Source organism: Prionailurus viverrinus, chromosome A1 (assembly GCF_022837055.1).
Source record: "Prionailurus viverrinus isolate Anna chromosome A1, UM_Priviv_1.0, whole genome shotgun sequence".
In the NCBI taxonomy this organism is placed as follows: domain Eukaryota; kingdom Metazoa; phylum Chordata; class Mammalia; order Carnivora; family Felidae; genus Prionailurus; species Prionailurus viverrinus.
Window position 1 is genome coordinate 177,392,099 of NC_062561.1, and position 27,241 is coordinate 177,419,339.

General features: G+C 45.2%; 1 protein-coding gene across 3 annotated transcripts; it reads right to left on the reverse strand.

Moving 5' to 3' along the window:
* Window positions 1-1,669: 1,669 nt before the first annotated feature.
* On the reverse strand, window positions 1,670-25,520 carry BNIP1 (BCL2 interacting protein 1). Of its 3 annotated transcripts, none has more exons than XM_047863651.1 (6): window positions 25,411-25,520; window positions 23,144-23,236; window positions 19,559-19,650; window positions 17,141-17,242; window positions 16,265-16,383; window positions 1,670-1,786 (listed from the first exon to the last, which is right to left on the reverse strand). In XM_047863651.1, exons 1-6 carry the CDS (start codon window positions 25,492-25,494, stop codon window positions 1,674-1,676), a joined length of 603 nt encoding a protein of 200 aa, XP_047719607.1. In that variant the 5' UTR covers window positions 25,495-25,520; the 3' UTR covers window positions 1,670-1,673. The 3 variants fall into 3 exon arrangements, with proteins under 3 accessions (XP_047719607.1, XP_047719606.1, XP_047719605.1); XM_047863650.1 differs by lacking the exon at window positions 1,670-1,786 and adding an exon at window positions 4,751-12,943; XM_047863649.1 differs by lacking the exon at window positions 1,670-1,786 and having other exon boundaries at window positions 15,679-16,383.
* Between the last annotated feature and the right edge of the window lie 1,721 nt (window positions 25,521-27,241).

Consider the following 27,241-nt stretch of genomic DNA (forward strand, 5'->3'; position numbering starts at 1 on the left):
GTGGGAAGGAGGTTGAGTTTCTGCCTTGGGCACTGGGGGCCCCCCAACAAAGGTGGGGAAGTTATGAGATGGTAATTAGGTTGCAACCCAAACAGGAAACACCACTGGGGTTGGTAAAGCTTTTGACACCCAGTTTCTTTATTCTTGGTCAGCGGTCAGATTTAAGCACTCATCCCTGTGGTCAAGTAGGGCTTGGTCTTGGGGCAGAAACCCGTCGTAAGCCAAGGGTCAGGCTTAACATCAATAAGGGCCAAATCCCAGACTTTGGGACAACGTTAATCCCAGCTCTGGGTTAAGACCAGTCCACAGTTAACTGAACAACTGGTGGTAAAAGTAAGCCACGAGGCCTACGGGGCTTGGGCCTTCGCAGGGAGCAGTCCGGATAAAAACTGTTATTCTTCAGGCCATGCTGATGTGGAGGGCCCTTGTTCGGAAGCCTCTTTGGGAAGGGGGTTGGCCTGACAGTTCCTTCCCTCTTCATTTCTCCCTCCTCTAATATGCAGGGGCTGTATGAGTAAGGACCCTTTCAGTTGCAAGTGACAGAACCCAAAGTAAAATAAGTTAATTTTTGGATGACCTACATAGGGAGACCAGAAATACAGCTGGTTTCAGGCATGGCTAGATCCCGGGGTCTTAAATTATGTCAATAGGATGCTGTCTCTCTGTCCCTCTGACTCTCAGCTCTCTTCTTGAACAGGATCCCCCAAAGATAGTAACTCCAGGATCCCTTCCTATGAGCTTAGCAATCCCAGAAATCTTAGCAATCTCCAGAATTCTTTCTGGATAATTCCAGCAAATATCTGAGGACTGATGTTTGGTGGCCTGGCTTTGGTTATATGAGACAATCACTTAGCTAATCTGACCCTCACTGTCCAGGTCACATCTCCAACCCTGGCATCAAGGGTTGGGTGAGCTCCACCCTAACCATGTGGACTGAGAGTGAAGAAGGGTAGTTCCCCAAGGAAAAACTGGCAGGGGTGGGGTATTCCCAGATGAAGGGAAATAGATGTGGGAGAGGCAGACATAGCAGATGCCCACCACAGGGCATTTGCTTCTCAATGCTGAGGCTGAGGGAGAGAGACATCCCTTTCCTGCCCAAAGGAAAAGAGTGTGGGTCCTTCCTCCAGACTATTCCCTACTACAACCAAATAACCTCATCTGTGCTTAGCTATACCTACTTCCCCAGTCCCTAAGGAAAGGAGGGAAATACTCCTGGTTACCTGGGGAGCCCCCCCAACCCCCTGCTTAAACTCCATTCTGTTTCTACAAGTTACATCACTGCAAGAACACTAGAGAAGAAAGCAATGTTATGTGTGTTAAATACACAAAGAAACACATTAACCTTGTGAGGGGACTCTTTTAAGTTAGAAGGATCTGGGTGAATTTTGGTTAGAAGATTGATAAAATTCTGGATCACTAATACTATCTGCTCAAAAGTACCTCTGCTATTTGCTTTTCAGTTTTTGGTTTAGAAAATGGTTAATAATTTGGTTTCAGTTGCTGCCACATTGCTCGTAGGCCCTGGGATTACACAACCACATTTGTTCCTGAGAGTAGCTGATGGCAATACCTATACTTGCTGGATAAAGAGTTTGAAGTCAGCACGACGCTGAGGAACATGAGCAGTGCGACTGAAAGATGGAAATAAATATTACCCCTGAAAGCTCACCTTCCTATGTAAATCCATTTTCCAGAAGGAAGATGTTTGCAATCTCTTTTCCAAGCTGGGGGCGAGTCAATGCCCTAGATGGGAGGAAGCTGAAGGCTCCAGGAAATGCTTTTCTACCTGGGAAAGACAAATGTTGAGGTTGCAAACCTTAGAATGGCTTGCCGAACAAGTTCACTGTGCCCGGCTTCCAACCTGCTCGGCACAGGAAACTCCAGAGGTCAAAAACCTACCATTCTGGGGGCGCCTGGGTGGCTCAATTAGTTAAGTTTCCGACTTTGGTTTCGGCTCAGGTCACGATCTCACAGTTTGTGAGTTCAAGCCCCAGGTCAGGCTCTGTGCTGACAGCACGGAGCCTGCTTGGAATTCTCTCTCTCCCTCTCTGTCCTTCCCTTGCTTGCTCTCTTTCTCTCTCAAAATAAATAAATAAACTTAAAAAAAAAAAAAAAAAAAAGAAACCTACCATCCAAAAACCTGCAAACAACCTAAATGCCCAAAAATGGAGAGGGGTCAAATCATCAGGTTCATTCACTTAGAAAATATTTATTTACATAATTTTACATATTATGTACATAATATGCCTATTACATGCTGGGGATTATTTTGGCTAGTAGGGTTTTCAGGTAAAAATTTTTTTTCTTCTTTAGACTTTGTTGCTTTTTTCCAAATTTTCGCAGATGAACCTGTACCACTTTTTACCATCAGATGAATCACTTTACCATCACAAGATGAATGTTCATCCAACGAGGACAAAATCAACCAAAGGAACCGATGTTGCGAGGGAAGCAGATCTGGCCGCACCTTCCAGGTAATAACTGCTGCCTAACAAATCGCCCCAGACACAGCGGCGGAAAACAACAGCATTCGCCCATTGTTATTTCCTCTCGGGGTTCCGGGGATCTGTGGGGTTCAGCCAGGTGTTTCCTCCTTGGGGCCTCTCACGCAGGTGCAGTGAGATGGTGGCTGGTGCCGGAGTCATTTCGAAGCCTTCGTCACTCACATGCCTGGCATCTGATGCTGGCTGTCAGCAGGGACCTCAGCTGGGCTGGAACACTAGCAAATGGCCTCCCTGTTTGGCCTTGGCTTCTTCACAGCATGGTGGCTGGGTTCTAAGGGTGAGTGTCCCCAGAGAGCCGGATGGATGCTATGTTGCCTTATATTGCCACATGTGAGACGTGACACAGCCTCACTGCCACTGCAGTGTACTGTTAGAAGCACATCGTGACAGTCAGTCCATATTCAAGAGGTGAGGACTTAGACTATACCTCTTGATGAAAAGAATGTCAAGAAATTTGCAAACATCTTTTAAAGTGATTACACAGGGGTTTCCTGAACCAAAGTTGCCAGAACCTCTGCAATGCTTCAATACCACCAGCCATCCTACCCACCACCCCATGAGTCTCTGTCTTTTTCATCTCCTCAGCACCCCTAACCCCACCTTGAACCCTCATGAAAGAGAAACCAGAGACAGATGTCTCCACGTGTGCACATACTCCCTCGAAGTGTTCTTAGAGCAGAACCTGAACCCCCTTCCCAAGGTGAACCCTCTCTTTTCACTTCCTCCATGACCTTGCGTACGTTCCTCTCCATTCACCCTCATATTCTTGAAGTGTGCTAAGTTTCTTCACCTTAAATAAGCCCAGCCCTCAGAGCCTAGGGTAAGGAGACCATCCAGAAAGTTATTCCAATAAACTAGGCAAAGCCCAATTGTGGCAGTAGGAAAAGGGAGAGACAAAGGAAATTTCACTTTGGTAAAGAAGGGTCATGCCCTTGGAGGTGATACTATGGGGGCAAGCGAGGGAGTTTTTAAACATGACTGTGAGGCTTCCGGTGTCTGCGATCCATGAATCCTTCCCTAGTATCTTTCTTCCTAGATGGGGGAAAGTTCTCTCCGTCTTCTTAAATGCCAGAGCAGCGAGTGGTCACGTGTCCTGCCAAGAAAAGGCTGAGGGGGTGAAGCCTTCCAGAGAAGAGCAGAGACGGGAGGCAGAAGGGGAAGAGTGCTTGGGCTCAGGACTTGTTCAGGACTCAGTCCCAGAGCTGTCCAGGCTCTGACAGCTCACCTTCACATCTGGAGGCACTCCACTGGGGTCCCAGGAAATCCACCCTCGCCATTAAAACAATTTTTTAGGTGTGGTAAAATACACATAACATAAAATTTATCATTTTAACTTTTCAGTATATAATTCAGTGGCATTAAGCACATTCACACCATTGTATGACTATCGCCACCATCCATCTCCAGAACTTTTCCCAAATTGAATCCTCCTAAATTGAAACTCTGTCCCCATTAAACTGTAACTCCCTACTGTCCCTTCTCATTTTTCCCCCACTCGCACCCCACCCCGCCCACAGCCCCACCCTTCTACTTTGTTTCTGTGAATTTCGGAAAGGTACCTCCTGTAAGTGAGATCATACAATATTTGTCCTCTCATGTCTGGCTTATTTCCCTTAGTATAATGTCTTCAAAGTATGTCATCCGCGTAGCACGTGGCAGAATTTCATTCCTTTTTAAGGCCTAGTAACATTCCATCGTATGTATTACCACATTTTGTTTATCCATTCCTCCATCGGTGGGCCACTTGGGTTATTTCCACCTGTACGTTACCATGAATAATGCTGCTATGAACATGGTTGTGCAAGTCCATTATCCGGTTCGGATAAACAGACCGTGACGCACCCATATAATGGAATCGTACCCGACAACAAAAAGGAATGAACTATCGACACATTTGACAGCACAAATGAACTTCAAAATGTTATACTGAGGTAAAGAAGCCAATAGCCACATCCCCCACGTAGTATATATGATATGATCCATTCATGTAACATGATGAAAAGTACAAACTAGTCTACCGTGATCGAAAGCAGATCAGCGGTCATCTGGACAAAGTGCGGGAGCAGTGGGGGGGCAGTGCCGGCCAACAGGTGACAAAGGGTCACGTGTTCGCTTTGGCAGCACCTGCATTAAAGATTACAAAGGAAAAAAAAATAATAAAGATTACAAAGGTCACCAGAACGCTTTTGGGGGTCATGGATATTACCTGGATTGTGGTGGTACACACATCAAAATGCAGCAAATGGTACAGTTTAATTATGTGTAGTTTATTATAAATTATATCATCAATTATTTTTAAAGTAAAAAAAAAAAAATGAACAGGCTATACCAGATAATCCTGTATTTGTTGAAGGTACAAAAGAAGAAAGAAAAAAAGACATAGAACGCCCTCCCAAATGTTTCCAGCAATTCTCTCTAGATGGGTTTATAAATTCCTATCTTTGGGAGGGGGAGTTTGCATGGGTTAAATATGTTTTCTAATTTCACTGCAATTAATATGTAATACTTTCATAAAGGGGAATCCTCTGGCCCAAGTATGCTTCCTCCTACAAAGGAAGTAACCCCAACCTTCATAAAGCCTACTGCATGTGCACCACTGTGCTAGCAGAAAGGCAGCTGGAACCACCCCCTCCCATATTTGGTTCTGCTGGTGGTCAAAGAGGGGCTGACTCCCCCCCAATGTTGGGCACGTGACCCGGGCCTCTCCAATCAGGACATCCTGGCCTTCTCACCACAGGGCCTAGTGCAGGGTCCCACCAAGGATATTTAGGAACTCATAGGGGAAAGGCTCTTTCTTTAGGGATCCCAAGCTAAGTGGATGGAAGTCTGAAGCTGCCCATGGAGGAAGGGGGAGACTTGATACCTGGTCAGAATCCACTCAGAAGAAAGCCAAGTGGTGGGAAACAGAGAAGAGACGGAGGGGGACGAGTTCTTAACATTTTTGGTAGAGCACCTGGATCCAGCTGTGCCGAAAGCCACATCCATTACGTAAACCAGTCAGTTCTTTCTTTTGCTTATGTGACTGTCCTGTTCCTGAACCCCTAGTGCCGACCTTGGGCTCAGCAGCTATCCTCACAGGGATCTGCGAACCCTGCACCCTCAAATCCTTCCATCTCTACCCTCTCCTTTACATCATTTTGGTTGCTGGGTGGGATGTGTATTGAGGGGTCTCTGCCCCTACAACTTTGTTGGCCTCTCTTATGCCTACTGTTGGGAGAAGTCCAGAGACTCTTGAGCCCAGCTGTCTGGGTTTGAACCCTAGATTCACCAGTTACTAGCTGTGTGACCTTGGGTGTGTTTCTGGACCCTTTTGCATCTCAACTGCCTCAGCGGTAGCAACGACCAACTATGGGTAGAATTCCTGGGTTAAAGGAAATAATGCACAGTGCCTGGCACTCAATACACTAACCTCATTTTGGATTTCATTATGATTGCCCCATTGTTAATTTTATTTTAACTACTATTTGCTGCTTCTAAGCTGTCTAAAGGGGTTGTCCCACTGTGCTCCCCAAGGCACACTTACCACCTCTGGGGTGACTATCTAGCTCCAGCTCTGTCTCTAACAGGCTGTGGGTTCCGCAAGGCAGGTGGAATCTTATGCTTCTATCCTTAGTGCCCAGCACAGAGTGTAGCTGAAGCACATACCAGTAGGACTCTGGAATGGACTGGGGGTGCAGTGGGTGGAGGTCATTCAGGGAGGCAGCCAGGAGCTTGCCCAGTCTAACAATGCACCTCCCCTTGGCCCTCGAATCCACTGGCTTGCGAACCTATTCAGAGGGTGGCAATGGCACAGCCATCACTTGCACACTAAAAACTCCTTTCTTAGAAACTATAGCATTTCTGTCAGGAACCCTCTTGTTTTTCACACCAGTCAAGCTGTCAGGATTAAAACTGATTGACCGTTTCCTCATTTTCCAGACCATAGTTAACTTGCTACATTATGGATTTTTATCCGGGAGCATTCTTTGCCAGTGAACGAGACTGTGGGGGGAGAAGAGCAAAGATTTAATATTAATAAAAAACAGAACACTTTACACTGAGCTAATTCTTCTCACTTTTTCTTTTTTTTTTTTGACGTTTTGGGAAAGATGACCAATTTGCCACAGCCTGCTCTGTCCCACTTAGCTCCCTGCCATTTGAGAAACTCTACTCCATCCTTGGGCCTGATTCCTTACCTATCCCAGCATCCTCTTTGCCTAGCCACCATTTACCCAAAATAAAGCCCCAAAGAGAAAGGGGAATGAGGTCATGCCACGAATGCAGTGGCCATTGGAGTGACAGTGTGAGAGGCACTATGTGAGGCACTGTGTGGGCTCTCGGAGGACTTTTGTCCTTCAATCTCCCAGCACCCCTAAGAGGTCAATGCTCTTGGCTGCCTCTGTGTTCCAGATGAGGAAATGACAAAGGGGCAATCCCTGCCCAGGGGCATATGGCCGGGAGGACTGCAATTTGATTCTGGGCTGGTGCACTGTAGCCCATTGAAAATGCAAGGTGACCAATACCATGGGCCCTTGGGGCTCTGCTGTTGAGGACTGGGTGGGGGGGGGGGTTGGTGGGGTAGATAACACCCACCCCTCCTCTCCCCCCCACCCCACCCGCCTGCAGCCCTTCATTCCTGACAACTGCTGAGACTCCTGGCTGGTATCTCTTAGATTAGCCCCCAGCTATTTTTATGCTGCCCTTGTTTAGGGAAGAAACACAGCTTGGGCAAACCCTCAGGCAGGGCCCCAGGGGAGACCACCATTAGTCAAGGAAGAAAACTGAGCTTATTTTATACATTTTACTATCTTTTTTTTAGACTACAGTTTTCCTTAGACAAATATCCAAATTGGGTCACCCTGCCAAATTGCCTTCGGCAGAGCGTTTCCGGCCATCTAAATTCGCCAACACAAGGTATCTGCCTTCCTTCAGAACAATATATTGACCGTTGAATGAAGTCTCCTCCCTTGGGCGGGTGGGAAGAGGTGTCAAGCAGATGGCCTTGGTGAAGGGAACAGGAAGCCTGGAAGGGGGATGGGAGTTGTGTCCGGGAAGACTGGGAGGCTGGAGAAGAGCCTGGGAGAGAGAGGTCAGGGACGAGCTCAAGCGGAGGAGTGGAGGAATGGAGACGACAGAGGAACCTGGAGCTCACCTGAGAGTCTGTGGTGGAGAAATAACTTTGGAATTATTGACAGTGATTCTCCTGATGATTATTAAACTGTGGAGGACATGGAGGTCCTTGCTTGTGAGAGAATATATAGAGGGAGGCGAGGGCAGAAGCTCTAAGCAGCACTTAAGGCTGAGTGGGAGATGAAGAAAAAAGAATGAACAGGAGTTCTCAGAGAACAAGAGGAACACCGGAAGTGTGGAGTCACAGAAGCAGGAGGTACTGGTCAACAACGGTTGAGGATGAGAGAAGGTGGAGGCAAACATCCTTCAGATGAACAGTCTGGAGGAGGCCTCAGCAAGGCTTGTTTTTGGGAGAGTGACAGGAGCGGAGGTCAGACTGGAGTGGGAGATGAGGAAATGGAGACTTGTCACAGAAGTTGGGTGGTAAAGGGGAGAGGACAGCAGTGGCTCAGGGGGATGGCATGCTCTTCCGTGTCCTGTCCAGGGGAACACTCTCTCCCTCCACAGGTCCCCAGTGCATAGGCACCACCGTCATTCTGGGTTGTCCTTAAAGGCAGGGGGCTACATTTATGTGCAGTCCTCAAGTGCCTGGCACACAGCGGGAACCCTATAAATATCAGATGCTTTTTGATGATGATGGCAGCCACAATGATAACGATGAAGATGATGATGAAAAACACAGATCCTTGTATATCAGGAAGTCTCCTTGTTTGGGGGATTAAATGATGAACAGACTCCCTAAGAAGTCTAACCAGTACAAGTGCCTCCTCTGTCTCTGGGCATTCCTTCTCAGTCTTGCGTACGGGTTCCTCTTTTTTTGTAGTTGTTACTTCTCTGTCTATACTCAAATCTCTGGGTGGTCTCATCCAACCTCATGGCTTTAAATCCCATCTACGTGCCTCTTCCAAATTATCCAGCTAGCCCTGACTGCTCTCCCAAACCCCATGCACACATAGCTACATGTGTATCTGACGTCTTGACTAGAGGGTCTAATAGATCATCTCAAGCCCAATGGGTCTAAAACCCAACTCCTGATCTTTTCCTCCTTTTGTTACTTAGGCCAAGAATTTCATAGTTTTGGGACACCTGGCTGGCTGACTTGGTAGAGCACACGACTCTTGATCTCAGGTTTGTGAGTTTGAGCCCCATGCTGGGTACACAGATTTCTTAAAAATAAAAAGAAATTAAAAAAAAAAAAAAAAAAAGAATTTCCTAGTTTTTTGCTTTCATTCCTTCAAGAAATCTTATCCTGTTGGTTCTATCTTCAAAATATATCCAGAATATGATTAGTTCTCACCGCCTCTCCTGCTCAGCCAGGTACAAGCCACCATCATCTGCCACCTGGACATCTGCGATCGTCCCCCCAGCTGGCCTCCTGATGCTGCACTTGTCTTGTTCACTTTGTTATCAACACGTAAGTCATATTGTCACTCCCCTGCTCCACTGGCTCCTCATGTCCCTCAGAGTACAAGGACAGTCATTCTGATGACCTATAAGGCTTTTCATGATTTTGTCCCCCAGCATCTCCGATTTCCTGTTACTTTTCTAGGACTCCTCACACCCTGCTCTAGCCATACTAGCTTCCCTGCTATTCTCCAAAACATCAGTCATGTTCCAGTTCTGTACCCAGTTCTGATGTGTGTGTTTCTTCCCCACACCAACAAGCAATTCTCTGACACCAGCTGGGTATCCTAGAATTCAACTCAATTCTGACACTATCTGCTGGACACAGCATCAGATCCCACAGGTTAAGGGCTCAGTCCCACAAAACTTCCCCCCCAACCCCCACTTCAGCTGCCCACCACAAGTCCAGGCTGTCACCTGTGCTTCTGACCAACAGGCTGTAGATGGGAGGTTCCCATGAACACCTATCTCCTCCTCGGGTTTGCTTAATTCACTAGAGAGGTTCCCAGAAATGAAAGAAACATTTTGCTTACTAGACGACCAGTTTATTAAGAAAGGGTAGAACAGCCAGATGGAAGAGACGCACAGGGCAAGGCACGAGGAAAGGATACAGAGCTTCCATGCCCTAAGTGTGCCACCCTCCCTCAATCTCCACGTGTTCACCAACCCAGAAAATCTCTGAACACAGTCCTCCTGGGTTTTGTGGAGGCTTCATTCGACAGTCATGATCGATTAAATGATGGCCCACTGGTGACTGAACTTAATTTCCAACCCCTCTCCCCTCCTCTGAGGTCCACTGGCAACCAGCCCTGTCTTTAGTGCTTTCCAAAAGTCGCCTCATACACATAACAAAAGAAACCTTTATGGCTCTCACTGCAGGAAAGTCCAAGGGTTTTAGGAGCTCTGTGCCCCTGACTGGGGACACCAAATATATATATATATATATATATACACACACACACATGTATATATATATACATATACATATATATATATATATACGTGTGTGTGTGTATATATATACACACACACACACACACACACATATACATATACATACATACACACACACACACACACATACATATATATATACACACACACAATCAATCACAGTATCGCAGGTGCTCCCACCATAGGCCTTTGCTCCAGCCCCATCTGGTCCCTGTGCCAGAGCCCATCTCCCCCAGCAGTCTGCATGGCTAAGGGGTCTCCCTCCCCAACAAGCCTTTGCTCAGACCTCACCTCCTCAGTGAGGCCAGCTCTGACCACCCTACTTAATACTGCAAACCTATCCCCACACCTACATTCCTGTCTCCATTAGCGGGCTTCCCTCTTTCCTAGACCACTTATTGTCTAACAGAATGAATGGCTTATTTGTTTATCATCTGCCTGCCCTCTCTCACATATTGTAAGTTCCACAACAACAGGGAATCTTTGTTTTATTCACTGCCTATACCTAGGACAGTGCCTGGTACAAAGTACGTGCTCAGTAAATACTTGGAATGAACAATCTCTTGACAGCTGCTCTATACTTTTAATTCTTTGACTGTCACCTAACCAAACTATAGAACACAAGCTGGCCTTACTTTTCACAGTGAAAATGAAAATCATCTATGAAACATCTTCTAAAAACTATAAACTTTGTACATTTGTATGTTTGTTTGTTTTTAAAGTCTGGTACGTGGGGAAAAAAAATCCGCAAGAGCATTCCGTATGGACTGATGAAGCCGTACACACAGCAAGACCACAGAGCAAATGTGAACACTGCCCCCTCACGGTTGAACATGGAGATGGTTGCTCTCCGTCCAGCCAGCCGGCTAGGGGATGACTTTGAATCCCGGTGGCTGAATGGGGTTCCAAGATACAATGCTATTGATGACATTTCAAATTCAACCTAGCAAGTTACAGAAGAATAAAGTCAAAGGGAGATTTTTTAAGGAGTACAGCGCCCACACATTCCCATATTGGAAGGAGGATGTTGACAATTAGTGGGAAGTGGTAAAGAAAAATGTTAAGACAAGAAAATCCTAAATTGATAACATCCATCTGCTGCACTTACAGCTGGAATCTGAGTGGGAATTTCCCATCTGTGCTTTATTCTCAGCTTTAATTTGACTATAAATAAGACACATGCATGCACAATTTGCAGTGAGTGTCCTCTGAGGCCAGAAATTGTTTAAGTATGATATATGTATATATAGAAGTGTGTACACACACGCACACACACACACACACACACACACACGCACGCACTTTAACTTAGAACCTACTCATTAAACTAGTCAGTCTGAGGTGTGCAGCCAATCTCTTAAGTACTTGGTCCCATGAAGATTTGCCAGTTCATAACTGAAGCCAAAGCCTTAACTGTTGACATCCTCTGCTCAAACAGATCTAAACAGAACTTGTGATGCCCAGGCCAGCTTTCACCGAAGCCCCTGTTTGCTGCAGGAAACCTCAGGGTCCAGAGCCCTGGAGGTGGCCCCATTTGGGAAGCCCACTGCTCAGTCAGACAGAAGCTGCACTTGTTACTTCACGTTCTTGTTGGAGTCTCATGTTGACTAAACAAATGTCTATGTGGACTATCACCCCCATGTTACAGGTGGGGAAACTGAGGCTTAGTGACATAAGATATCTTGCCCATAGTCACATGATCCTTTAGTTAAACAGCCAAGACTCAAAACCAAGGTTCAAAGTCCATGTTCTTTTCACTTTACCCTCTGCCTCCATGTTACACACCCCAGGGCCTCTGGGGCTATAAATAGTGGGGAGGCTGGGATTTCATGTGTGAGGCCAGCCAGGCCTATAGCACAAGGACACGAACATCTCCCAGCCTGAGCCCTAGGATCCCCCAGGCCTCGACAGAACTCAGGCCCAGACAGGACTCCGCTTATCACTAGCCTCCCTCTCATCGTTATATTTAGCTCTGCACCTCAAAGAGAAAGACATGCGCCAGCCCCCAAGACGCTGCACACCGAGAGGCCAGGCCCACCACTGTACACAGAAAGAAAAGGCTGTTTGCCTCAGCCTTTTCAGATGGGTCAGCCACCTCCGGTGGGGGCTTTTTGTAACTTACTTTTTTGGAGCCTATGAGATCTTGTTCTCCTTGCTCCCTGAGGGAGGAACCACAGCTGCTTTACCAATCTATTTGTAACAGTCCGCAGGGTCTGTAATACATTGCATATGACTGCTGCCTGATAATCCTTTGTTGGGAGAACAAATAAATGATCTAAGTTCACGTCCTAGAAATCTGGACACCAAAAGCAGGACACAAATTCCCAGAAGGATACCTTATAATCCAAATGCATTTCATTCTATTAAATATAGTCAAGTTTATTCAAGAAATGGACGTGAGTTTTCCTTATCCTCCTTCCCCCCCACTTTTCTCTTCCTTCTACCAGATCTGGCACTAAGGCCACAGCGGGAGAAGGAGAGAAAGGAGGATCAAAGCCTGAAGGCTGGCCTCTGAATGCCCCATGTGACAGCCATAAGCACTGTTGCGACGGCTCGTGGAGTCCCTGTGTCCCTGTAGGTGTCTCAATGACACCTTGCTCTGCTCGCCCTTTGCAAGCCAGCCACCTGCAGGAACCTGGGGAACTCTGTGCCTCCATCCAACCCGTAGAACAACTGGAGCAGACCGTGGAGGCATGGACTGGTTTACCAGAGCTTGGTAGCACGGCCAGATCTTGACACCGGACTTTAAAGGGCAAAAGCTGGTAATTCCCTATCTTACAAAAATGGAAAGAGCCGCTTTTTTATAATATAGAGGACCGTAGCGAGGAAAAGGGCCAGGGCAAGGAAAATGAGAAGTTTGTCCGTCAGCTCTCGGCGATTATATTTTGTGATAAGCTTCCGTCCCAACTGGATGGTCCCTGACATGGACTTAAACTCTTCATTTGCATCCAGGATAGTCCGGGAAGAATTGGCTGAAACAGAAGAGGGAGGAAGCCTGACTCAGAGACCGTAGAGCACCAAAACCAAAGACTTTGCTCTGCTGGCTGGGTTACCACTAAATAACACTGCACTCTATAGCAAGTTCCCTTGAGCCAGAAGCAAAGATGTGAGCAGAGACAATCCAGAGGAGCAAAGAATAAGGATACTACAAGGAAAGCACTTCTCTAGGTCTCATCCAGCTTAGAGCGATGTGGCTTTATATACAATGTCACGGGGCCATAACTAGGTGTTCTCCAACAAGAACAATCACCAGGGAAAAAAGCAGAAGCGAGTTCCTTTCCTGACCACCAACTTCAGTTTTCTGAAGCAGGGAGGTGTTGAGAACCACCAGTCCCAAAACGAACTTGGGTGACTGTGGCCAGGCAATGTATGGTACGGGGGCAGAAGCTGGGAGTCACCAAGACTGTCCAAGGTGCACCCCGCCCGCACCCCTGACAGTCAGATCTGCTCTTTGTGGGATCACAAGAAGTTGGGCTGGGCCTTGCCACAAGCCCTCACACACACATACCAGTCCTTCAGTCCTGAGACACTGCTGTAGCTTTAAAGATGACGCACCTGTGCTCTGGCCACTGTATGAAATCTAAGGGGAAGTACATGTCCCTGAAGGCTCATTGTATCCAGGAGTCAAATTTACTTCTGAGTATGGGTATCTGGGCCTGACACTTGAGTATACGCGGCAAGATTCTCCCACAAAGCCTAGCAAGGCATCATCAAAACATCCACAGAATAAAATATGCTGTTAAAGTGAGGTGTGAAAGAGCGTATGTGAAAATTTCCACTTATGGAAGAGACAGGAGTATAAACAGTATTTAATCTGCTTGTGCTAGACATGCTTGGAAGACCTCAGGAGGATATAAAAGAAAGTGGTTAACAATGGTTGCCCTTGGGGAGTAGAACTGGTGTCTACGAGGCAGCCCAACACGGCAGCCCCTGGACGTATGCAGCACATGAGCATGTGAAATGTGGCTAAACCAAATTGAGATGTCCCTAAGTGTCAAACACACACACGATTTCAAAGACTTAGCATGAAAAAAAAAAAAAGGTAAAGTATCAATAATTTTTCATATTAATTGCAGACTGAAATGGTAATATTTTATATGTAATGGGCTAAATACATTCAAACGTTTCTTTTTACCTTTTTAATGTGCCTACTAGAAAATTTAAAGTTACATATGTGGCTCACATTGTGTTTCTGTTGGACAGTGCTGGCCTAGAGGTTCCTCCTTAATCATGTAATATATGTTACCTTCTCACAAAATTAAAAGTTAATAAGTAAGTAAAAGAAATTACCAGAGGAAACAGAGAAGCATTTATATACAGGCAGATGAGGGGTGAAAATAAACACTCAGATATCAAAAATACCTCTTGGTCCTCTTTCTCTATGCCTGCTGCCATTCCAAAAACCTAAGAGCTTGTTCAGAAAAAAAGCTAGTAGGCCTTTCTTTTTAAAAATCATAGAGGATTTTAAAGCATCGCCAAAGTAGACAGAATAGTATCATGAAATGCCCTGTGCCCATCACCCATACCCTAAACTGCTAACTCCCTGGCACTCTTGTCCCCACAATACTACCCCACTCGATTTCAGCAAATTCCATTATATCCCTAATATGCTTTAAATAAAACAAAACAAAACAAAAAACAAAACAAAACATAACTGTAGCCCTAACAGGCTTTTAAATCAAGCTGACTTTCTGAGCTATAAGGAAAGGATTAACAATTGCATTCTTTTGGGGCATCTGGGTGGCTCGGCCGGTTAAGCAACTGACTTCGGTTCAGGTAATGATCTTGCGGTCCGTGAGTTCATGTCCCACACTGGGCTCTGTGCTGACAGCTCAGAGCCCATAGCCTGCCTCAGATTCTGTGTCTCCCTCTCTCTCTGACCCTCCCCGACTTGCTCTCGAGCACGCACTTTCTCTCTCAAAAATAAATAAATTAAAAAAAAAATTAAAATATTGGATTCTTTTTTCTTCAACAGCTTCTCTCCTGGTAGGAGAGAATGGGCCCCAAGAACAGCCCTGAAAACCCCAGAGGCCATCGGCATCTCTGTACCCTTCTCACCATTTAACTACATTATCTGTTTCCGGTATGTGCATGCGCAGCCCGTCACCTGCATCAAAGCAGAAAAGCCCTCAACTAACAAGGCCAGGCAGCCCCCCCTTTGGCATGTTCTCCAAGGCCTCTACCAAGGCTTGAGCCCCACCCCCAGCACACATGTAGAGGAGGTGACCGGCTGGTTCTGAGCCTAAATGCCCAGATACGTTTCAAACAGAGGGACTGACCTTGGGGACAAACAAGCTGCTTGCTTTCCTTGTGCTTTTCTGCCTGTTTGAAGAGTGCACTGAAAAAAAAAGTGGCTCAAAATGACAGATACTGTTTAGGGGTGATAATGGTATCGTGCTCTGGTTTTGTTTGTTTTTTGTTTCACGAGCCTCTTATCTTTCAGAGGGACACACTGAGATATTTATAGATGATGTCTGTGATTTGCTTCAAAATAATCCAGATGAGGGCACGGAAGGGTGGAGCCGAAACAAGACTGGCCATGAGCAGACAGCTGCTGAAGCTGGGGGAATGGGTCCGTTGGACCTCTGCACCATGCTCTCTACTGTCTCTTTGTGAAATCTGCCAAAAGTGTTTCAAAGTGTAAACTCTCCTCTTCTGTTTTCCTATATGGAAGACCCTGAAGAGGGCCAATTCTCTTCTGCATTACAAGAGAGGCACTGTGGGAAAGCTGCTGGGAGAGAACCAGATGCTCCAGCAGCTTCTTCTATGGCCTTTGACTGTATCTTTTAAAAGCAGTTCACAGTGAAAATAACACTGGGGGTTATAATTGTAAGCCGAGGACCTAGCAGCCTCGTCGGCAGCCGATACACTAAACATCTCCCTAGGCAGTGATTCCCAAGCCTGCCCGGCCACACGGGTCCACAGAATGCTGGATAAAAAAATACAGACTCCCAGGCCCCTCCCCCGGCCCTGCTGGGACCCACTCTCCAGAAGAAGGCCTGGAGATCTCTGCCTTTCACATGAGACCCTGGAAGTGCTTCTGCTTGGGAAACATTTTGACAGTGGTGTGCAGATCTTCTAGTACAACCATGAAAACCAAAACGAGAAGTAAGAGCAACACATCCCACTCTGGGCAAGACCACGCTGTCGAAGAAGTGAGAAGCCACCCACGTCAGCAAGCTTCGGGACTAGGGTGGGGGGCAGAGGTGGAAGAGCCTGGTGGCAGGTGCCAAGGCAAAGGCTCTGGAGCTGGTGTCTCTGGGAGAAGCTTCTAACTCCAGGTCTGGCTTTACCTAGCGTCTGCATGGCTTCCTCGCTCTGCTGAACCTGCTGGGACATCATCCTGCTGATCCCCATGAGGCTCTCCGTAATGGAACTGGACGTCTGGGCCAGGCTCTCTTTGGTGGTTTTCCTAAAAATCCAGAGTGGGAGGAGGAATGTCAACAAAAGCCTGACTGCGAGAAAACCCCATTTTCAAATGAGATCCCATTTTTTTATTTATCAAGATACCATATATACTTAAATATCAATGATCGCAGTCAATGCCACCAAGGATGTGCTGAAGACTGCTACCCTTCTGTGAGAGCAATTCGGCAACAGGTATCAGGACCCTTAGAAATGTTCGTGCCTTTTGCCCAATAATCTCATCCCTGGGAATCTCTCCAAAGGAAATATCCAAAATGTGGACAAAGCCTTATGTCCTAAGACATGCCCTTGTGTATTATTTATAATACTGACAAACTAGAAATGTAAACACATGCGAACAGCGGATTAGTTAATACAAGAGAATACTACGGACTCTTAAAACTTCGTTTAAAGAGTTTTCTAAAACAACAAGCAAGTCTTTGTGTTATACAATGTGAAGACGAGCAAGATACTAAATTTTATATATAGTACGATTTTTGACTTTGTAAAAAAAATAATGGGAGGAGACAATACATCACAACATTTGTAACACGATTACAGCTTATTCTCATTTTATAATCAATATTTTTCTTTATCAGTTTATTACAAGTAAGCATATATTTCTTTCATACTTTAAAAACTACTACTTATATAATAAAATTAAGTACCAGTTTTACATCGAAAACAAGAAGGGGCTGCCTACAGTGGGTTTTGCACCTGGTCAATTCCATTATCAGGGCCCAGAAAGACAAAAAGAAAGATACCTTTGCCTTAAGAGGTCTCCTCCCTGGAGAAGTTCTGCTTTCTCTAGATTGTCGATAGCAATTTTGCAAGTGAGATTAGCCTTCCTCCATGAGGTCTGATTGCTGGAATCAGAAGGGTCTCACATGAGTTTCTGTCAGTCAGATCAAGTCACGGCAAGTGAGTGATGGGGAAGGCCTGGCCCACAGAGCCCAACTCCACCTCCCGACATTTCTCCCTCTTGGCTGCCCCAGCAGCTGCCCCAGCTAAGGCTCCAACACCTCTGGTTTGGACCCTGGAGGCTGCCTGCAAGATGTTCCCCTACTGCCCTACTGCCCATAGCTGTCCCTTTCCTTCCAGGGCAGCCAGAGGGAGCAGTCTGGCCATGCCACTTCTGTGTTTACAGCCAGCCATGGTTTCAGAGTTCAAATCCACCTTGGACATACAAGGCCCTGTTCTGTCAAGTCACATCTGTAACACTTCAAGGCTCTGTCTTGTGTACTGGTTAGTTCCATTCCTTGAGAACCATGTCTCACTCATCTTTGGATCACCAGTAATTAGAACAACAGTTTCTGGCCCATTAGCCAATTAATATGTGTTATAAGAAGTAGAAAAATCATAGAAAGACCGTTTTCCCCAGTATTTCTTTTCCAAGCTTTGTTTAAATTCCAGTTAACATACAGTGTAATATTAGTTTCAGGTGAACAATATAGTGATTCAGCACTTAGGGTTTGCTCGATATTTCTTTAAGATGTGCTGTCTTTTACACACCCAGACCAATCATGAACAATACAAACAACAATGTATTAGCAGAGCCCAGTTTGACACGATTTATTTACATTCTTTACCTGATCTCCCTTGTGAGAGACAACTCAAATTTGGTGAACGGCTCCCTGGGGTTAGCAGTGTAACCTTTGTTGATGGACTATAAAAATGTTAATTGGGCCCCTCAGAGAATCAAACTCAAGCACTGGAACTCTTAGGCAGCTGGATCACGTCAGTTTTGCTAACCCCTGAGATATTTACAAAGTCAAGCACGGGGCACATGAACTGAGAGGGTGTTTTTCTAATAGCACCTCTGTGCTTAAAACATTAAAACAAGTTCTCTGTCACCTGAACAGCACCTGCTATGCCATTTCACACCTGATATTTAAAAAGAATCAATTACATTTTCAAACTGTGGGCAAGGGAGCTCTGCTTGACCCTGTGACACAGAGATGAGTGAGCCGCCCTCAAGCGGCTCACATTTCTTGGGGAGAAAGACAAGCAAACAAAGGATCTGTTGGCCGGTGTGATAAGCACAATAACGCGGGCAAGCACAACTGCTGTCTCAACACGGCTTGCCAAAGTATTCATTTACTGCTTGCTCTCCCTACCTGTAACTCCACATCATGGATGGCCATTCTCAGACCCGTGCTGAGCCTGTTTCACCTCGTGTAATTTACTATACTTTATACAAGGGTCCTCTTTACTCACTGTTTACAACCTGGGTATCCTTGGTGGCCAAGGGAAGCAAATGCCATCATGACACAGTGATACTACTGAGCCAAGCACTTTAACACCGGTCACCACGCACACATCCCTCCCTGCTTACACTAGTCTCTACCACGCCCCCATCTTTGTCAGACAGTCTTCTCCTGATTGCTGGGTATTATAAACATAGCTGCTCTCAGCAAGGATACTGCTGGATCATCACCCAAATCAGAAGCAAAACCACAGACAAATACAGATCTGGCAGAGTTAGAGCAATTAACAAGGAGGAAGAGAACACCTAGGAGGGCGATGACCAGCAGGGGCTTCAAGAGAATGACCTGGCTACCAGAGGACTGGGACAGATGATGGAGCCCTCTGATATTTTTGCAACAATAATCCTCTGTATGATATGGTACCAAGGTCAAATGTGAAGGGACAGGTACGGTTTCATGCCATCAGACAATTTTGTTGGACAGTCCTCCAACTCAATACCAAGAAAGAGCACATACCTCAGTAATATAATTAAAGGTTAGCACATGAGTTATAACGATCATCTCCAAGTTATTTAACATAACATCACCTTAGTTACATCTTTTTGGTTTCATTTTTTAAGATAAGGTCCCATTTAAAACTTTCTAAATTTTGTTTCATCTTAAGTAGGTTCATTTTCAGCAGCTTTTTCTGGTATCAATTATCCTTAAAGAAAAAGGACCTTGTATTACATGAGCAACCATTTTTTGGGTTTGTGTTAAAAATATAAAATATAGCATATGGTTAAATGCGCTTTTGTAAACTATACACAATTCGACCTACCGATAGCCCCTACCTGCCCCTGCTTTGAGAATTACTCATCTAGAGAGGACAGTCTGTGTATAAATGACACATTTAAATCATGAAGCCAGGTTTATTAGGCAAAGCTCTGCACAAGCCTCCCACAGAGCAAGTGACCCAGCACAGGCCCCACCTACCTGAGCATCTGCTTCTTGTGATTCTCCACTTCCTGGAGCAGAACCTGCTTCTCTGACTCTTTGTCTTGCTCTTTAGCTGACTGCTCAAGCTCCTTTGGGGAAAATAGCTCTATGTTAAAATGATTTTAAAAGCCAATATAAAAACCAAAGAGCACTTCTCTTTCTAGGGAGGTTATATGATAGCACTTAAAAACGCTCCTAAAAGAGAACACTCAGGAATGCCAGGTGACATATAACAAACATCCTTCTAAATATAGAGCTGAGTTTGCAAGAAAGTTAAGGACAATCCCCAAGGCCCCAAGGTGAGAAGGAAACTAAGAGCCAGAGATGTCAGACTGTGAGTGAGGCACAACTGCCCTGGGATAGGACATTTACTCCTGTAGTCCGGGCCATGACTGGAATCAAAAGGGGGGAAAAATTACTAAATAGGAGCCCCTTGGTCCCACTTTGAGATACATGCAAACATCAAACTGCTATATGTGTCTAAATGTTCATTCTCCATCTCTGTACCTATTTCATAATATACTGGTAGCAAACAGTTTGAAGATTTTAAAGCCTATATATGGACAGCCAAACAAAGTGTTGAGCTATCTGAGGCAGGGAGCCACAAATCCAAGACCTACAAAGGGATATCCCTCCAGTGAAAAGGTGAACTAGGAAAACGTCTGTCAACCAGCACGAGAGACAGCATGGAAGCTTGTCCCTTTTCCTGCCCTGGGCTCTGGCTAGGATACAAAATATCTCCTGAGAATTTAAAAGCATGGAGCCACCCTCAAGCTGATCTGGAGTAACAATTCCTCCTCTCTGAATGGTTTGGGAATCTTCACGAGGAGAAATGAGCATACAAAGTGCTTCCAGACTTACGACCCCAGGAGACATAGCAAAAGCAAATCCAAAAACCTCTGAAGAGACCTGCTGCCTTCAGTCCAGGTTGAACAAAAGTCCCACAGATAAGGTCGGCTGAAGGGGACTGCTCACAACCCAGAATCACCAAACGCCAGGAGACAAACGGTCCACCTCAGTGAGGGGCAGTGGACACAACAACTGGCAGTCTGAGACCCCCCAAGAACTTCACATGATGGAAGTAGCAGACAGACTCTAATGAAAGACGTCATTATACCTCAAGAATCAAGCCATGTTCTTTGTTTACAGATTAAAACAAGTTCCAGTTCCAATCAAGCTACTGATGCTAAAAACATCAACATATTAGTGCATTTATATACGCATTTATTTATTTATATACTCATTTATGTGTTAATTTGCACATGCTGGTCAGGAACACGCGTCTGTATCCACCATTTCACTAGCTCAGAGATAACTTCCAATTAATGGTCCCAGATATGGCTGAGTCAGAGAAAAAAAAGAATGTAAAGGAATGCAAGTTTTGCGAATGTGGTCAGTAAATTACTTGCTTAATTATTTACTTAAAATCTAGATTCCCAGGCACCTGGGTGGCTCAGTTGGTTAAGTGTCCAACTTCACCTCAGGTCATGATCTCACAGTTCATGAGTTCAAGCCCCATGTCGGGCTCTGTGCTGACAACTCAGAGCGTGGAGCCTGCTTCTGATTCTGTCTCTCTCTCTCTCTCTGCCTCTCCCCTGCTTACACTCTGTCTCTCTTTCTCAAAAATAAACATTATTTTTTTAAAATAAATAAACATTAAAAAAAAAATCTAGATTCCCTACCAGAATGTGAACTCCAGTAAAGCAAGATTTTATCTAGTGTTCATTATATATATTCCTTGTGCCGGCACATTATTAGGCACCAAATCACTGAATGGAAGAATGGATGCATGGGAAGAAAGGAGGGAGGAAGGAAAGAAGGAAGAAATGTATAGTTTCCTCATAAAAGGGAGTTCTGTCATAGAGAACCAAATAGTTGTGGAAGAAAAGAAAGGGGTAAAATAGTTCTCAAATTCCAGTCTGAGAACCACATACACAAAGACATTCACACAGGTATTTACACATAGTCAGTCGATGCCCAGCTGAGGCCTATGTTGAGGATATGAGGCCATATGTTGAGGATATGAGGCCCGTTCCCCCAGTACTACACAATCTTGTTGCAAATACACAAAGTAGTCATTCATAAAGAGCTAAAAACATCAAACAGAAATCTTGTATATATCTCCTGGCATAAATGTTCAGGAAATGCAGATAAAACTGGGATGGGGTTATTCATTCACTGACCATGTGCTTTATTAAGTCCTTACTAGGTGCCAGGATATTCTGGTGCTCGAGGAGGTGATTATGGGAGAGAGGGACATAATAAATATGTACATGTATCAGTGAAGTAATTTCAATTAGTGAAGGAAATAAACACTGAGCACTCAGATACTTAAACAGAAAGAACATGAAAATACTTAAGGTGGTGGGTGTGGCTGCAGAGTTGCAATCATGAGAGTCGAAGAAAGGTCTTTCAGGGAATGCATTAGCTTTAAAAAGCAAAACAAACGAAAAACCAAAAAGCAGAGAAGTAGTCCAAATAAAATGCCCTTTGATACAGAACTGGCTAGAAAACTAGGACTATAAAAAAAGAACGAGGGAGCACTCTAATACTGATATGGAAAGATTTCCAAAAGATATTGTTAAGTTTTAAAAAGTGGTGTTTTAGTATGCTACCTTTTATATGAGAAACTGGAAATAAGAAAATATATTTGGCTTTTTTTAGTATTTGAGTAGATACACCATGAAAAGATACCTAAGTAACAAACGTGGTTACCCGTGTGGAGGAGAGGAATAGAGAATAATAACACTCATACGTGGGACTTTTCACTGAGTGTCCATATTCACCCATGGGCATACATACATAGAATGTATACACATACATGAGAAAGTAACAGCCTTTCAAAAATAAAAATTCAATTATAAATCAGTGCTACAGACGGAGGCAAAAAAAGATCAGCGAGGTTCAGTGACCTTGCTAAAATTCTAAAGTGAACTCTTACGGCAGAAAGTACTTATTTTCAAAACTGCCCTTGAAAATCCCTTAGGAAAGCAATACACAGGGCCCAGACATACTATTTCTCAGGTCCAAATGGCCACTTTTGCTACCAGCTTTGAAACAGACTATCCTCTGTTAAGCAACAGGAGTTGTTGGCTGGCCCGTGGGGCCAGGTCACAGGAAAAGCACAGATCTGTAAACTCCAGTACCACAGAGTGAGACCAAGGGCCCCAGGACCCACCCAGCGACGGGCAGGCCCATGTACTCATCTTATTCTCTCTAGGGCACGGCAGCACAAGCAGGCTATGCAAACAGGTACTTCTCGCTCCACTGGTTTTGAGATTGCACATATGCCATAGTTGGATTCAGGAGCGTTATATGTGCGTGTGATGTGATTGGAGACCTCAGAAACAGGGAGGAAGAGGCTGGGCAAAGAGCAGGAGGAAACAAACAAACAAAAAAACACCTCAAGAGACAGTAGCAACGCATTCAAAAGTTCTTCACTTTTACCTTGAGAGCAAGTTAGTACAGTTACCCTCACTGTCTAAATGTCTACTGAAGAAACCGGACAGCGCTCAGGTGGCTCCCGGAGGGAGCCCCCTCATTGTGACGCATTCTCCACATCTTACTTCTGCAGCTACTCACCTGTATTCTGTGCCGCAGTTGCTGAAACTTCTCTTTCACTTTAGTATTCAGTTCAGTAAGTGCACTTAATGGTCCTGAACAATCCCGAATATCCTAGGAGACATTGAAAAGGTGAGAGGGACTTTCTCAAGGCAATGAAGTGAAATGATACCATTTGTACAGTGAGAAGACTGGCTCAGACCACAACTAAGGCTGGCCTACTGCCTGTTAATTCATCCTGATCTTTGCTGTTTACCTCAGCAACACAAGCAAAAACATTATCATTTACATTTCTCTCCTATTTCTGTAATTCTGAGCAGGTAACACAAAAGTATGAAAAGAAACACAGCTGTCCTGACTTATTAGTTCCTGATTTCAACAAAACACCACAGGATCAGTATAAAAGGCTTAAAGCAGCTTGTATGTCCAACAAGAATGGACATCCAAAAGTGACACTATAACTTTAGAACTTTCCAACTTGAAAATCAGGATCAACTCCTGGCATCATATGACAAGATTAACTTCACCCTGATTTTACAAACCATCTATTATATATAAATCACGGTGTTTACAGACATGTTCAAGGGGAGATCTAGAATTGGTTTCTACAGACATGTTCGAGGGGAGATCTAGAATTGTTTTCTACAGACATGTTCGAGGGGAGATCTAGAATTGGTTTCTGGGCATCCAAAAGCCCTGGGGTCAGGTTTTAGAGCAGGTCCTGGAGCCAGAGTATGCAGATGCAAATTCTGGCTGTAGCAATTTCTTAGCTGTGTAACAAAAAGTCATTGAGTTCTCTGTGCCTCAGTTTCCTCACCACATTACCTACCACATAAACCATATATGTATGTAAAGCACTTTGCAGGGGAGCTGGAACACAGTAAGAGTGCAGTACATCTATGTATAATCAATCTTTCTCATTTGCAATCATGAGAACCCAAACACAGACAGTACAAAAGGGGCTTACCCAACTTAGATTATGTGAAAATGTTTTATTTGTATGAATCCTACGCTTATTTTTCCAGAGTCAGCCCAGAAGTACTGCAGTGTGTATGGAGAAGAAGTGAAGTTGAAGAAGTTTAAATGTTTGCATCAAGTTTCCTCACTTGTTCTCTGACTTATTAAACCCCACTTCTTGCACCATGATAAAGCACTAATTTGGTTTATCCTGCATCGGGTTTCCATGGGGAATCCGACTTTCCTTCAGTTTTTGCCACAGTTACTTGCAAACTCTGCGTCTACATCTAATGTTTATTAAAAAAAAATTTTTTTTTAACGTTTATTTATTTTTGAGACAGAGAGACAGAGCATGAACGGGGGAGGGTCAGAGAGAGGGAGACACAGAATCTGAAACAGGTTCCAGGCTCTGAGCTGTCAGCACAGAGCCTGACGCGGGGCTCGAACTCACTGATCTCGAGATCATGACCTGAGCCGAAGTCGGCCGCTTAACCGACTGAGCCACCCAGGCGCCCCTACATCTAATGTTTAATAGCATCTGTTGGAAATGGAAATGACTTGCCTGAAACCAAGGTTTAAAACTCTTGGTTTCTTTTTGCTAAGTTCGAGGGATCATTTCTACATTCCTAACTCTTGCCTGTGCCTATTGGTTCATGGCTCTGCTGCCTTCTACCTTAAATAGCTTAAGGCAAAACACCTCAATTACCCCATCAGTTAAAGAAAGTTGTAGAGACTCCCTAAGCCCCTTCTCTAGGCTGACTTTCCTCGTCCGGGTCGCAGTTTTGCCCCAGGCCTTGGCATTTTACCTGATTTCCTCATTTACAGAGTCACAACTACGGCCTACGTTCATTTCACCTGGTGCCTCCCGTGTCAGGCGGCCTTTGGTGTCACCGGGCACCAGACCCAGAGGAGCAGGTCAGGAGTGGGCGGGGCCAATGGCTCTCAGGACGCCACCAACTGGTGGGGAGGGCGGTGTCAGAAGGCGGGGCCACTCAAGGTGACAGGTATGTTGTGTGGCGGTCCGGGTCGAGAAGTGGGAGTGGGAGGGACCAGTGGGGGTCACAAAGGGTAAGCTTGGTCAGGATGGGGGAGCATGAGAGTGTCCAGAAGAGGGCAAGACAACCGCAACTGGATAGAGGATCAAGGCCAATGGTTGAGGAGATGGACCAAAGGGGGAGGGAGGGAGCAGCCGGCCCTGGGACGGGGCCAACGAACTCGGAGACTTGACCAAGCGGGGAAAGCTTGGGAGTGAGACCGCCGAGCTTACAGGAGGCCAGAGGAGCCTGGGTTTAGGGCTGCTGGGGCCCGACAGGGGTCCCGGGAATTAGTACCTGGATAAGCGCCTTCACCTCCAGGTCAAATTTGACAATCTCTTGGTTACAGATACGGACGTGGACATCCTGGGGAGCCGCCATGTTGAGGACGCCGACTACGGGCGGCGGCGGTGCCCAAATTTAACCGCGTTTCAGCATCGCCTTCCTTCCGCTCCAGGTCTTGCAGCAGCGCCCCCTAGAGACCGGCTTGAGGCGAGGCGAGCGTGGCGGCGATGAGTCCTGGGGAGTATCCCTGAAAACGCGGAGGGAGTCGGCTCTCCCCTTGGTGTGGTCCTAAGAAAAGGAAGAAGAGAAGGAGTATCAAGGGCGTTTTAACACTGACCTCTCCACATCTTCTATCTAAGAGCCATTCTAATCACTACATATTTTTTTGCATACAGGTGGGGGCGGGGGGAGAAGACTGGAAGGAAAGTATCACTTGGGATTCTCTAGAGGGTGGAATTAACAATTTTTTATATATCTTTAAACTTTCTTGTATTTTTCATATGTTCTACAGTGAGTATAAATTGTGGAATAAATGCAAAAATGATAAATGTTATTAATACTTTTAATGTATGGGATTCAAGGCAGTTCTCTTAGAGCACCTCCTGTTGGTCCAAGGGTTCTAAAATCACAACTGATCAAGCCACCTCCCAGCTTACACCTCTTCTGTGGCTCCTGGCAGTTCCCTTTTGTGTACAGTTGGATTTATTAAATCTACCTCGCTGGAGTAGTTTTGATGGAAATAATTAAGAGCAGACCCTCAGAAAATGGTGGCTCTTCGTTTTATTTTTATTATCAAATTGTCCAAGTTTCTTAGCTGGTCTTCAAGGCCATCAGCCACCACATCTCATCCCACTCCTGGATTCCTCAGGCTCTTTTTAGATTTGTAGCTTTGGAATGTGCTGTTCCCTCTTCTCAGAATGCGTTTCCCCTTTTGCTCCCACCCTGTGTACTTTTGTTCACATCAGCAAGCATGAATTAGGAAGACCTGAATGCCTAGTTTAATCCTCTCAACCACACTTGAAATAGTTACACCCCAGTTTTACAGATTGGCAGATGGACTAAGAGTAGGTCAAAAGTGAAACAAAACTGAACATCCTGCCCCAAGGCTACCCAACTTGAGAGTGGCAGAGCCTTAACTGAGAGCCACATCTTCCCTCAAAACTCAACACATGGCTTGCCCATCTGTGTTACTCCAGTGCTCCACGCACCCTCCCTTAAGGGAAGCTTGGGAGTCAACCCTGCTTGAATCCTGCTGGACAACCCACTTCACATCTCTGTGCCTCAGAATCTTGAGGCTAACTGGTGATAATCACAGGGATGGCTGGAGCATTAAATGAGGTAATACATGAAAAGCACCAAGCACCGTGTAGTAAATGCAGCATATGTTTAAAAACTCAACGTGCATTAGCTGCTCTTACATTGCTGACATTTTTGGAGTACTTCCTATGTGCCAGGCACTTTGTACAAAGTTCTTAATGTGTTTCATCTAACAATTCTCACAACAACCCTACGAGGTAGAATTGTCTGCATTTTACACATGAAGAAACAGGCACAGGATGATTTGCCCAGGGCAAATGGAAGTGCTAGATGAAAGGATATGTGCATTTTAAAATTTAGATACAAACTACCAGATTGCTCTTCATAGAGGTTACGTCAGTTATCCACAGCAAGGTGGTACAAATGCCTGCGTTCCCATGGCCTCACCAACATGGTGTGTTAAACACTGGGATTTTTCCCAGTTTGATTAAGTGAAACTGCCATATTTAATGTGCATTTCTCTTATTATGAATGAGATTGAGTGCTTTTTGTAGTTACTTTACTCATTTCTTTATTGGATGGTTGG

Excerpts from the sequence above, each read along its gene's own strand:
- BNIP1 (XM_047863649.1), bottom strand. The coding sequence starts at position 25,494 with ATGGCGGCTCCCCAGGATGTCCACGTCCGTATCTGTAACCAAGAGATT. Across the intron at positions 23,237-25,410 it reads AGGTGAAGGCGCTTATCCAG|GATATTCGGGATTGTTCAGG; the intron begins GTACTAATTCCC and ends AATGTCTCCTAG. Across the intron at positions 17,243-19,558 it reads CACAAGAAGCAGATGCTCAG|CAATCAGACCTCATGGAGGA; the intron begins GTAGGTGGGGCC and ends TTCTGATTCCAG.